The 12,359-nt window shown below is 41.4% G+C and overlaps 1 protein-coding gene across 4 annotated transcripts in view; it reads left to right on the plus strand.

Annotated features, from left to right (window-relative positions):
• Lef1 (lymphoid enhancer binding factor 1) overlaps window positions 1-12,359 on the plus strand; it is a 118,344-nt gene that overhangs the window by 72,487 nt on the left and 33,498 nt on the right. For 2 of the 4 annotated variants that reach the window (XM_008843626.3, XM_008843619.3), the window contains exons 4-6: window positions 2,797-2,929; window positions 9,234-9,324; window positions 10,924-11,007. In XM_008843626.3, the coding sequence (XP_008841848.1) occupies window positions 2,797-2,929; window positions 9,234-9,324; window positions 10,924-11,007 (308 nt within the window). The remainder of the gene's footprint in view (window positions 1-2,796; window positions 2,930-9,233; window positions 9,325-10,923; window positions 11,008-12,359) is intronic. The other 2 variants (XM_008843640.3, XM_008843632.3) reach the window with 1 other exon arrangement.

Genomic DNA, 12,359 nt, shown 5'->3' on the forward strand with positions numbered 1-12,359 from the left:
TGCTAACAACCCTAAGAAAATATCTTTGTAGATTATTTGGCAATTACACATCTTTTGAGACTTTTAATATGAAAGTCAAAGTAGTTATTTTAAACTAGAGTTCAAATATATTCATTACAGCATTTGGATGGTAAGTTGTTTTTTTTTTTTTTATATTCTACTTTTAAAAATAGCTTAAAAAGGGGCTGGAGAGATGCCTCAGCGGTTAAGAGCACTGACTGCTTTTGCAGAGGACCCGGGTTCAATTCCCTGCACCCACATGGCAGTTATGAACTGTTCTTAACTCCAGCTCCAGGGAAATCCGATGCCCTCTTCCAGCCTCTGCGGCATCGCACGACACGGGTGCACTCACATACATGCAGGCAATACACTCATACACATAAAATTTAAATATATATATATATATATTGTCTTTTTGAGACAGGGTCTCCTTGTAGCCCCAGCTGTCCTGGAACTCACTATGTAGACCAGGCTGGCCTTGAACTCACAAAGATCCACCTGCCTCTGCCTCCCAAGTGCTGGGACTAAAGGCGTGTGGTACCACGCCCGGCAAAAATATGTATTTTTAAAAAATAGCTTAATCTGTTCCACCCTGCCTACTCTCCATCTCTCGGATTCTAAATTCCATGTATTTCAGAACATCACTAATACTTGAAGAACATTAAAGTATTTTTGCACATTTATATGCGTAGATGTTTGTGTTAAGGTATGTGTGGGGGTGTATGGCTTTGATAATGGCGCTGTATTTAATAAATGCCAAGGGATGTATGAGGTGTGCAAGGTTTGCATTAGAGAAGTCCTGAAAATTGTAAAGTAGAAGCAGCGTAATTGCTAAACAATCTACAAAGATACTTTTCTTAGGTTTTTATAGTAAGCACCATGCAAATTATATAATTGTCCAAAAAAGTGCGATTTTCCTGCCTTCCTTTCCCTGGCCCCAAAAGTTTTTTTGCATGGAGGTTGTAGTGACAGGATACAAAGCATTAACTGTTGCCAGGATGATTGTTTTATTTTCCTGAGGGTAGCATTCTAATTGAACCACATTCTTATCATTAATTGCTTAAAAAACAATGAAATTCAAAATTACTGTGTATCATATAGTGTATCAGCAGCCGCCACACAAGTGTGTTGTGGGTCCATCAGCCATCTAGACAGGGCATTTCAGTTTGGAACAGTGTGTCAGGCCACTTCCTCAATTTCTTTTTAATATGAATACTTGCTTCTTGAGAAACTCATTTCACATGTATCTTAGTCCTTAGTACACTAAAATATCACTAATTCAAACTAATTGTGGTGAAGGCGTGCCTGAACTAGTGAATCCATTATATTTTGTTCCTCCTAAATCCGCGTTGCTCATTACTGTAGAATTTCTAAAGTGGGCATTTCCTGAGGCTGCTTTAATTAGTGGATGGGCTTAAAAATCAGAGCCACCCTTTACATGTATATAATTGTGTTGCATTTCCTTTCTTTGGAGGAAGGGTAAAGTTTCTTTCTGTTCTTTTTTTTTTAATTCACAGATAAAATTGTACTTATTATGTATACCATAGTTTGAAGTAGAATGGTTAAATCAAGCTAACATATGAATTACGTCACAGAGTTAACTTATTTTTGAGACAGCATCTCTCAGTGAACCCGGGTCTCACCATTGCAGTTAGAATGGCTGGCTAGCAAGCCCCCAGGATCCACCTGCCTCTTTCCCCTGTGCTGGGCTTATGTGGGTGCTAGGGATCAGGATTCAGGACTACATGCTTACACAGCAAGCACTTTACCCACTGAGCCATCTTGCCAGCCTGCCCTTTTGTTTTTGACATTATGTCTTTCTATCAAAGCTTAGGCTGGCATCAGTTCTCAATTCTTTTGCCTAAGCCTCGTGGTTGGCATTACAGGCACGAACCACAGTGCTCTGCCAAAGTATGTTAAAAGGCAAAATGTTAGCAGCCTGAAATGTTCTTTCAAACTCCCATTGTATGTTGTGAAATTAAACACAAGATTAGGAAGTCTTCCGAAAGGAAGGGAAGCAGAAGGTACACTGAGCAAGTGGGCAGTCACGTGACAAGAGTATGGGCAAAGTGACAGAGTGTGGTTCTTCAGGGTGTGCAGCTACAGAACCACAAACCTGTAGGCTGGAGAGGTGGCTCAGCGGCTAAGAGCACTGGCTGGTCTTGTAGAGGACCTGGGTTTGGTTCCCAGCACCCTCACGGTAGTTTACGACCATCTGTAACTCCAGTTCCAGGGGATCTGATGCCCTCTTCTGGCCTCCTCCAGCTTTGCATGACACGGGTGCACATGTAGGCAAAACATTCTTACACATAAAATAAAAAACAAATTAAAAAAGATAAAATAACCACAAACTTGAGACATAAATTTCTACTGAGTTGTTTAAATTGGCAATACTTAATAATTTGTTCACAGGACAGTTTTTTAAATTGATTGTCTTTTTATAGCCAGATATATGTAATAAATAGAGAGCATATAAAATACACATTTTGCTCTACAGACCTTTATTAAACATAGCATGAGGAGGCAATCCAGAAGGGAGTTATAAATATGCAAACGCAGAAGTTCATGTTCACTGGTCACTCAAACCTCTTTAGGCCGTGGGTGAGACACCCAAGAGCCTCTTCATGCAATGGAAAAATGCTGAGGATCTAAATGAGATGATTTGAGAGGTCAGGATGAGATGATTCTTGTGTTACCTTAGTGACTGGTTACTGCTATTGTGTGACTTTTTTCTTTGGGAGAGGCGACAAGAGTCAGGCACTGATATTAATGATACGCCTTGTGGTTACTTTGCAGTCAAATAAAGTGCCAGTGGTGCAGCCGTCGCATGCGGTCCACCCTCTCACCCCCCTCATCACTTACAGCGACGAGCACTTTTCTCCAGGATCACACCCGTCACACATCCCATCAGATGTCAACTCCAAGCAAGGTGAGAGCCTCTGGTCTGCCCCGGCCTCTTTTGCTGTTTGAGTCCCCGTACGTACGTTTCCAGGTGTCTTTTCCCAGGGCAGTTCAAAATGCATTTAGAGTAAGAGTAAGAGTAATTCATTGGCTGGCAATTATCTAGAAACTCATACAAATTTGTTTTGCATCTTTAATTTTTCAATATTAAAAAAAAGAAGAGAACCATAATAATTTCATTTTCCAGGCTACAGCTCTGAAAATTTGTGGTCCACAATATAAACCAATATGTTCTATAAATAGACTACGACTTCAGTTCTCTGCTGTTAATGTAGTTCAGTGCCCTCAGGTTCTGCATTTCAAGCCCCCCCCCCATGCCTAATGGATAGAACTGAGCCACAAATAACTACTTTTCTCCATAACTAAACATTTATCATACACTGTGGCCATCCGTTTGCAGTCTGAGCAAGGACAGGAAGGCCTCCACCAGTTTCTCTCCCTTTTTCAGAATCTTGTGGTAGAAAGTTTGCTCTTATTCCAGGCTAAAGCTCAACAGATGGGGCTGGAGAGTTTGCTCAGTGGTTAAGAGCACTGACTGCTCTTGCAGAGGACCTGGGTTCGATTCCCAGCACCCACATGGCGACTATGAACCGTCCTTAACTCCAGCTCCAGGGGAATCTGAAGCCCTCTCTGACCTTCACGACATTGCACTACACGGGGGCACTCACATACATGCAGGTGATACATTCATACACATAAAATAAAAAATAAATAAAATATTGAAGAAAAAAGAAATCTCAACAGATGATCTCTTTCTCGTCTATATTAAGTCTAGAACATTCTTCTTTTCACTGAAAGGAAGCACTTTACAAATTCACCTTGGCATATCTGAGTCACCCACATAACTATGCTTGCCTTCAGGGCCATTTTTAAATAAAATAAGGACTATTTAACACAAGCACTGTAGTGCTAGGACAGTAGATCAGTTGATATGATTGCTCAGACAACCTTTAAGTGAATGATGCGGGCAGTAGAGTATATAGCAAGGGCCAAGGGATGTGTATCCCAGACAGAAGCAAGCAGCCAACAGCATCTTATCATGCACTCAGTGTCAAATCTATAAAAGCCGTCACTTCTGGAATTTCCCACTTAATACTTTAGGCCTTGGTGGGCCATGGGGAACTGAAAGCACACAGGAGAGGGAACGGTGGTTAAGGGGGAGACAGAACTAGTTTGTTAAGATGTAGGGTAAGTGATTTTTTTGTTTTAAAAAATATTTTATTATTTTTATTTTATGTGTATGTGTGTATTGCCTGCATGTAGGTAAGTGCACCCATGTTGTGCAATCCCGTTGGAGGACAGAAGAGGTTGTCCAATCCCCTGGAACTGGAGTTACGGAGAGTTGTTAGCTGCCATGTGGGTGCTGGAATTCAAACCTGGGTCTTCTGTAAAAACAGCCAGTGTTCTTAACCACTGAACCATCTCTCCAGCCCCCTGGTTTTTTGGGTTTTTTTTTTGTTTTTTTTTTAATAGACAGAATCTCCCTGTAGCTAAGCTGGCCTAGAACTCACTCACCATGTAAACCAGGCTGGCCTCAATCTCAGAGATCTGCCTGCCTCTGCCTCCCCAGTGCTGGGATCAAAGGGATGCTTCACCACCACCGGCTTAGTTTTTTACTTTAATTATTTTTTGCAGTGCTAAGGATCAGACATAGAGCCTTGCACATAGAAAGCAAAAACTCCACCACTGAGTTACATCTCTAGCCCCTGTTGATAGTAATGTTTTCTAAAAAACAGAAAAGAGACAAAGTAGGAATTTTTAGTTCAAATGTTACTCTTTTGAGCCTCTTGTGATTTCCTTTGATTATTGAGTTACACTCCAATTATATTTTACCCTCTTTTTGTTACTTCCCATCCCCAGCTTAGATATGATAAAGTTCAAAATCTATCTCTATTTTAAGTAGAAGCAACCCAATTTCTGTATGGTTCCTCTGCAGTTAATGATCAACTGCTTCCTTCCTCTTCATTTGCAGAAAAACATGTTTAAAGGTCTGAAAAACTGAAGTGTCAAATTTTCCCCATGGTCTATGGGTAGGGATTGGTAATAGGGTAAAGAGCTCTGGTTCTGCAAACCTTCAGGCCGTCTTCTCAGAGCCAGTAGAGGTGGCTTGTCCTCAGCACAGCGTGCAGGTCCTGCCGTGCACCTGCACCCTCAGACTGCAGCAGGGTTTAGAAAAATTTACAGTGGAAGGCTCAATGAAACCACAGGTAAAGAGTCCGAAGGTAAAGTGGCACACAGCTTGCATTGTGCCCTTCTGTCCAGCCCTATTTCTCACCCATAGTGGGCAACATCTAACGTGTATGTGAAGGGTAGCACTGTGAGGCCGGTTCCTTTCACTGTTCTTACCTCTTCCTGGGCATCACTTAACAACATCAGTTCCTCCATTGCTAAAATACACTTACTGTTGTACTTGGACTTGAGCAGAGGCCATATATCTTCAAGTAGACAGGGTAAGAATCATGTATGTATGTTTTTCATGTTGACCTGGGAACTGGGCATGTCGCTCAGTGGTCAGGCACTTGGCTAATATATTGTGTGAGGTCCTGGTGTTTTATTTGGGTTTTGTTTGTTTTGTTTTGTTTTGTTTCTCTTCTTTTTCCTTTCTCTTGGTGGTTCTGGGGATCACACAAAATAAAGAAACAAAGGCAGTGTGATGTTCTTCATGGTGAGTTTGAGTGTGGGCTATCTGCAGGGCGACACAATACGAGCTATTTAGTGTGGGTCACAGTCTCAGAGCAGGTCTGATCTGGAATGCATATGTACAAACTGTATGGATGCTGTTTTTAAAAAATGGAGATTTAAAATTCCCAGCTAGCCAAAAGAATCCATCAGTGTATGTTACTTAGTTTTATGTGCTTATTTTACAATTAGAAAGTGCTTTCTGCGTCCTGAGTCCTGTTTTTTGTGCACTTTGAAGATTCATGTAGTTAAAAGAACCAGACATCATGGTTGAGTAGTTTTTCTCTGAAGAATTCTAGGACAGTTCCATTGTTGGAAGAGAGCTTATAACTGACTCACAAACATTTACGATTTCCCTTTTGTTTATATTTCTGCTCTCTCCTACCTTGTTTTCCTAATTGTAATTTATTTCATTGTTTCTCAACCCTCCCCCCACCTTAAAAAAAACATAGTACAGAACTGTACAGAAGTAATTAGTGCTGTGACCACTAATTCTCTGCATTTCTTTAGTCATCGTTTTGCTTTTAAATTTTTGTGAGTTTTAGTAGTGCGTGGTGGTACACACCTTTAATCCCAGCACTCAGGAGGCAGAGACAGGTGGATCCCTGAGTTCCCAGCCAGCTGGGGCTACAGGGAGACCTTGTCTCAAAAAAACGAAAACAAAAAATTGTGAGTTTTGTATTCTAGTAATACACTATTGGTACTTACTCTAACGTGGATATCCTGTTTTTAATTACATATCTATCCCCGGATTCATGTGTTGCTGGGGATATGTAAATTCTGGTTTGAAAGCACTCGTACATAACACTGAGTTTATATCATCCATTTGTATTCTTTTGTTGACAAAAAACCTAAACTGCTGAGATCTGTTGCTTTCTTCCTTTTCTTTTTTCAAGCTTTCCTTAGGGTGATTCATGTAGCCTGGCCTGTTAGGACACGATGGCACTGACAAGACAGTCCCTGATTTTGCCTATAAGCTACTCAACTTTACCTAAGGGAGAAAACAATATCATGCCCATGCTATAGCCCCAGGCAGAACTATCCAGAAAATAGAAACTGTCTTTGGAAACTACTCTCATTTCTGGAAAAGGAACTTTATGTTAATAATCTCCCAGTCTCCCAGGCTATTTCTGTTTGTCTCTCTCTGTCTCTGTCCCCCAACCCCCAAAGTAAAAGTGGTTGATACTCACCGTTTTCTTCCTACTTACTGTCAGTCCTCCAAAAGCATTCAAAGAAAAGAGCTTCTCTGCAATGGTGTTCAGATCTTTGCATATGTGGTCTCCTTTATCCTTGTAGATAACAAATAGAGCTGAGCTGGGCCAGGCCCTCTACTGCATCACATTTATTCTTCACAGCAACTTTAGTTCTGTTATTTTTTCAGATGTTACGAAACACTGACAAATAACTAAGTTACCTCTTCATAGATTTGAAGCTAGTAAGTGACATAACCACAGTCTGGCCCTAACTTCTTTTACATACATTTGTAAAAGTTAGCTACACAGATTTTTAACATGTATAAGGTTATGCTGAGTCTATCTTCCAGCACATAGGAATTATTCAGTGAATCCTGGTTGATCAAAGTCTGAGACTTCTTGAGCTACACAGCAGCTGGTGGAGAGACACACATACACGTAGGAATCTTTCGAACTGAGAGGTCGAAGGAACCGTGGAGTATTGAGAAGACACACATTTGCTTTATGTTCATACGTGACCTAATCCATATTATGTACTTTCATGCACATACAAAAAACTTGATAGTATTGACCCAGGGTTAAGAAACAAATGTTTTTAATGCTTTTTATTTTAGTGATTTGTTTGTTTGATCATTTAGAAAACTAATTAAAAGACTCCCCTACAGACAAGAGTGATTTGATACATAGTCAGTAAAACATGGTCTTTTCCACCCTAGTAATTATAAATTTATACAGGAAATTATTTGTATAAACTAACCGTAAAATAAAACAGAGTTTCCTAAGTGCTACCTTAAACTGTCCAAAACTCCAGTCCCAGCCTCTTCTGACCTCCAGGGGGCATTGCATGACACGGGTGCACTTACCTACATGCAGGCAATATACACATAACGCATTTAAAAAAAAAAAAAAAGTACAGGTAGATTTAGGTGTCAATTCAAAGTAGAAAGAGTTCTCAGCCCTATAAAAGGTGAAAGCCACTGTTTGGGAAAGATGTCTGAGAAGAGTGGGATGTCCGTAGTCACAGACAAAGCCCCGCGCAGGCCTTTTGTTTGTTTGTGACCTGAGCAGTCTTCCTAGTTGACCCTGAGACTTGGAGATTTGGGGATTTTAGGGTGAGGGAGGAGCAAATTGGAAAAACTCCCCAAAGACCCCAGGACCTCACCTTCAGACTACCCTGCTCCTTCCCAGAACCAAAGAAAAACATCCCAGGGAGTAAATGTGGGGGCCACTGGAGAAATCAGTATTTCCAGCAAAAATAGAATAAAAATTTAAAGAAGATTTGAAATTATTTTGCAAAGACCAGTCTTCTTTCTGCTTACTTTCTGTAAGAATTGGTAAGTGGTTTGTTCGAAATTCAAGTTAACATCAACTCTGAAAGCAGCACCTAAGTCATTTTCTTATGTTCAAGGCCTTCAGTATCTAGTAAGAGCCACATGAAGCTCATGAGCATTTTAAGCAGTAAAATCTCAAAATATTTAAAGAGCGTTTTCCGTGTGCTCACCTAATTCCACACACTAACACCAGATGTTGTCTCGGTATGTGTGCTTAGACTTTGTTTGGGAGTGCCTTTTAAAGCCATGGTTATCTGTATGTAAAAACTTGCTTACTTTTTTCAGAACCACCCTGTTACTAAATTTTATGTTTGACATATTGTACATCTGTCTTGTCTTTGCTGTTTGCTCCTGCACCTAAGGTAAGATATAAAAAGGAATGTCATTTAGGACTAGGAATAAGTGAGTTTCACACATACAGGGTGGTGCGCTCCTAGGAGTAGTTCAAGCTTGAGAAGGAGTTTGGTGGCGCTCTCTTTTATTATGGACTACTACCAATGGAGAACACTGTGACCTTGGAGCCCAGAGGACTCAAGTCGATGAAGAGCTTAGAGGGAGCAGAAGTGGCAGACAGACTAAATGAATCATATCAAGTGTGGCCACTATGGGGCTGAAGATGATTCCTAATTAATCTTTGATCCTCTGAGGTATCACACTTCCCAAACCACTGCTTCCATGAGGGAACCAGTGAAAATATGGAAATGGTGATTTACCTAATCTTTCAGCCCCATGGCAGGCCATCTTCATATGAAGCACTGTCATTGCCCATTCCAGACAAAAACAGTTGTCAACCGTTTTCTTAACCAAAGAGAAAACATGAGGGCACATCAGTCGCTGGGTGGCTGTTTCCCTGGGAGTGTATTCATTCCTATAGGAATTGCTCAAGCCACACTGTCCATCTGAAGACCTGAAAGACTCTCAAGCTCACTTCCATTCATCAGTTCCAATGAATAAATACTGTTTCTGCACCAAAAGTACTGCTATAAAGCAGTGATTGCCTTTCTCTGCTCATCTGTATCCATGTCCTGTGAAGCTGAAAACCAGACCTTTCTGTTGTGCTTTTTAACAGGCATGTCCAGACACCCTCCAGCTCCTGAAATCCCCACCTTTTACCCTCTGTCTCCGGGTGGTGTTGGACAGATCACCCCACCTCTTGGCTGGTAAGAGCATTCTCGAAACCTTTAGTCAGGTGTCTGAACACACGTTCTTCATTCTATTCCTGGAAATCAGCTCTGTGAACAGTTACACTTATGGAATGGAGGAGATTTTACATCAACAAGCAAGGTGCTAACTTTATTTCATTTCAATTTAAAAGATTAAAAAACATACAGACTTTGAAATGGATTGAATCCATCCGGTAATACGTGTAGAAAATGACTGTGTAGCTTTTGCTTTGAAGCTTATAGTTTTATGGATTCAATTTGTGGCTTTGGGCATTTGCTATGCTATATGAAGTTGGAGCTCAGTATGGCTTTTCTCTTCCAGTTTGGTTTTTTTTTTTCTGAACAACTCATATTTTTGAAACATGAACTTAGACACATTGAGTATCTGCTTTTCCTTCTAAATGAGCAAGGGAGGCAACTGACACATAATGAGAGAGAAATTCAACAAAATAAAAACATCTCTTGAATGTTAATAAGTAAGCATCCAATTTCACTCCAGAGGAGCAAGAAACTGATTTAAGAGTTTCTCTTTTCTTCAGACTCCAAATACTAATATTCTTTCCTTCTTACTGGTTATTTCTAAAACCTTATGTTGCTGCATCCAAGTTTTTAAATTATAAAGATGAAACATGGTAAGAAATAATTTTCCATCGTGTACCCTGTCTTTTGATCAGTACCACACTGCTTTCCTCCTCCAGCTCCCAGGCCTTCCCCTTCCTTCTCTCCCCCCTTGAAGCAAGGCAAATGTTTCTCCCTTTTCTCCATTCAGCCAACTGTCCCACAGCCCCCACATCATGGCCCCAGCTCCATACTTGACATTCTGACATTTTTTTCCAGCAAGAGGAGGGCATTCAACTAGGGAGATTCCTGCTTGCTCTCTCTCCCTCCCCCCCCCTCCCCCATTAGCGTTAGATGGAATGAATCTCCTAGTCAGTGAACTTAAGGGTGCTGTGTACATTTTTGGATGATTGTGTCTGAACTGAGCTACTTAGGAGCAGTAGTCCTATGCTGAGTTCCTGGAAGCTGGAAATAAAGACTGTAAAAGGGAAGAATGGGTGTGGGAGAAGGGAGGGGAAGACATGACCCTCAGGGTGGAGCAGAGTAATAGCTGTGAGTTGCTCCTTGATTTCTTGGCTCTAACACATGTATACAAGGGGAAGGGATGTAGTGTCTCTGAAATGTTTACTCATGTTTATGTAAATATAACAGTTTGTGCCCTTTCAGTTTGTAAAATTGTCAAAGATTTGGATAAAGAATGGGCTAAGCTACTTCTCTGAAGGGATGGTTACTGTTCTTTTGACTGCATTATATTCAATAAACATTTTTGATCCTGCTTTATCAAAACTTAAAGGTGTGGGGTGAGGGGAAGGGGTAAAGGATGAATAATTGATGGGCTAGCTTGCTTTCCAAGTTGTGGGGGGCGGTTAAAGGGAAAATGGTACTTTGATGGGGTGGAGGGTGAGGAAGGGAAACAGTCACATGCTGACAAGGTGCTGGGGTCCCTTTGTAACACCCCCTCGCTCCTCACCAAACTCTTTCTCCTGGTTGGTAACTCATGTTTTGTCATTGATGGGTTCCTCTCTTCTGTGACCTCAGGCAAGGTCAGTCTGTATATCCCATCACGGGTGGATTCAGGCAACCCTACCCATCCTCACTGTCAGGCGACACTGCCATGTCCAGGTAGGTGGGGGTGGAGCCAGCGCTGGAGGTCAAGTCGCTCTTTCGTGCTCGCATCTCATCCGCCCCCCTGCTTGCCTCTTGGCCACCAGCTAGGAGGGTGCACAACCCAGCCCCGCGTGTGTCTGCAGTGTGCCTGGCTCCCACACTAGGTATCATGGTAACTCCAGGGCAGGAGTGGCACGCAGTGCCCAGCAGCACCTTCCCACCAGGAAACATTGCCAACTACAGAATTCCCTGCCACACACCTGCGGGGTGACAGGTGTCCCTAAAGTGGGCATTATAAGAAGAGCTTATGTGACTTAAAATCCATTGGAGGTGAGGGTTGGACTAAGGGAAGAAGATAAAAATGAGTTTGGTTTTTATCTACAATTTGCTTCCTCAGCAGAAAGTTTAATTAGTTGAATACTGCAGTGCTTGAAAATGCCCCCAGTCCAGATCCTTTCTGGACTGGCCTGGGGCTCTTGGGGAGAAGACAGTACTCACAAGCTGTAGGCCATGCTGGCTGGGTGTGTGTCCTAGTGTGTGAATCAGGCCCTGTGTGGGACATGTTACTGCAAGCCAAGCCCTCTGAGGCTGCTCTGTGTGACGCTTCCGCTCCTGGAGAGGATGGCTTTTGTGCCCTGTGCTTGATGTACACACAGCTTTGTGGTGTGTCACCTGTGTGTCCCACGTGGCTTTTCAAGGGAGCTAGTGTTACTGTGCTGGAAGTCAAACTGGTGAGCTATTAACTGGTTGTCTATCTGTCTTTTTTTTTTTTTTTTTTTTTTTTTTTTTTAATGTGGGTATCAAGTTTTCCGTTTCTGTGGTGAATTTCAGCTTCAAAATATATATATTCTTTGTTGAGTGAAGTATAAATTTAGATGGCTATGGTAGGGGAATATAATTAATATTCTTCATTTTTATGGTTTTTAACACTAAGAACTGAAGACAGGATTTTCTCACAAGCAAATAACCAATATCATGTATTTTTTGCAAACAGTATTTAGCAGGCATCATTATTTGATCAAATGTTTGTATGTTTTCCTCCTGAATATTTAAAAAAATGTTTCTGAAATATTAGGCATCTGCCCAGAGTTCCTTTCTAATGTTAGGAATAGGGGTCTCAGGAACTGCTTAGGGGTTTTTATACAATCTCTCTTTATCTTCTTCCTAATAAAGGAATTAATTGTCCAAACTCGGATAAAAGACCACACTGGAGAATGTTTTTCTTGTGGAATTAAATCTTTACTTTAAAACAGTTTGAAGAGGTAGAGGCAGGCAGATCTCTGTGAGTTCAAGGCCAGCCTGGTCTACATAGTGACTTCCAGGACAGCTGGGGCTATAGGGAGACCCTGCTTCAAAAAGACAAAAAA

Source organism: Nannospalax galili, unplaced genomic scaffold, assembly GCF_000622305.1.
Source record: "Nannospalax galili isolate Female #2095 unplaced genomic scaffold, S.galili_v1.0 scaffold571, whole genome shotgun sequence".
Classification (NCBI taxonomy): Eukaryota; Metazoa; Chordata; class Mammalia; order Rodentia; family Spalacidae; genus Nannospalax; species Nannospalax galili.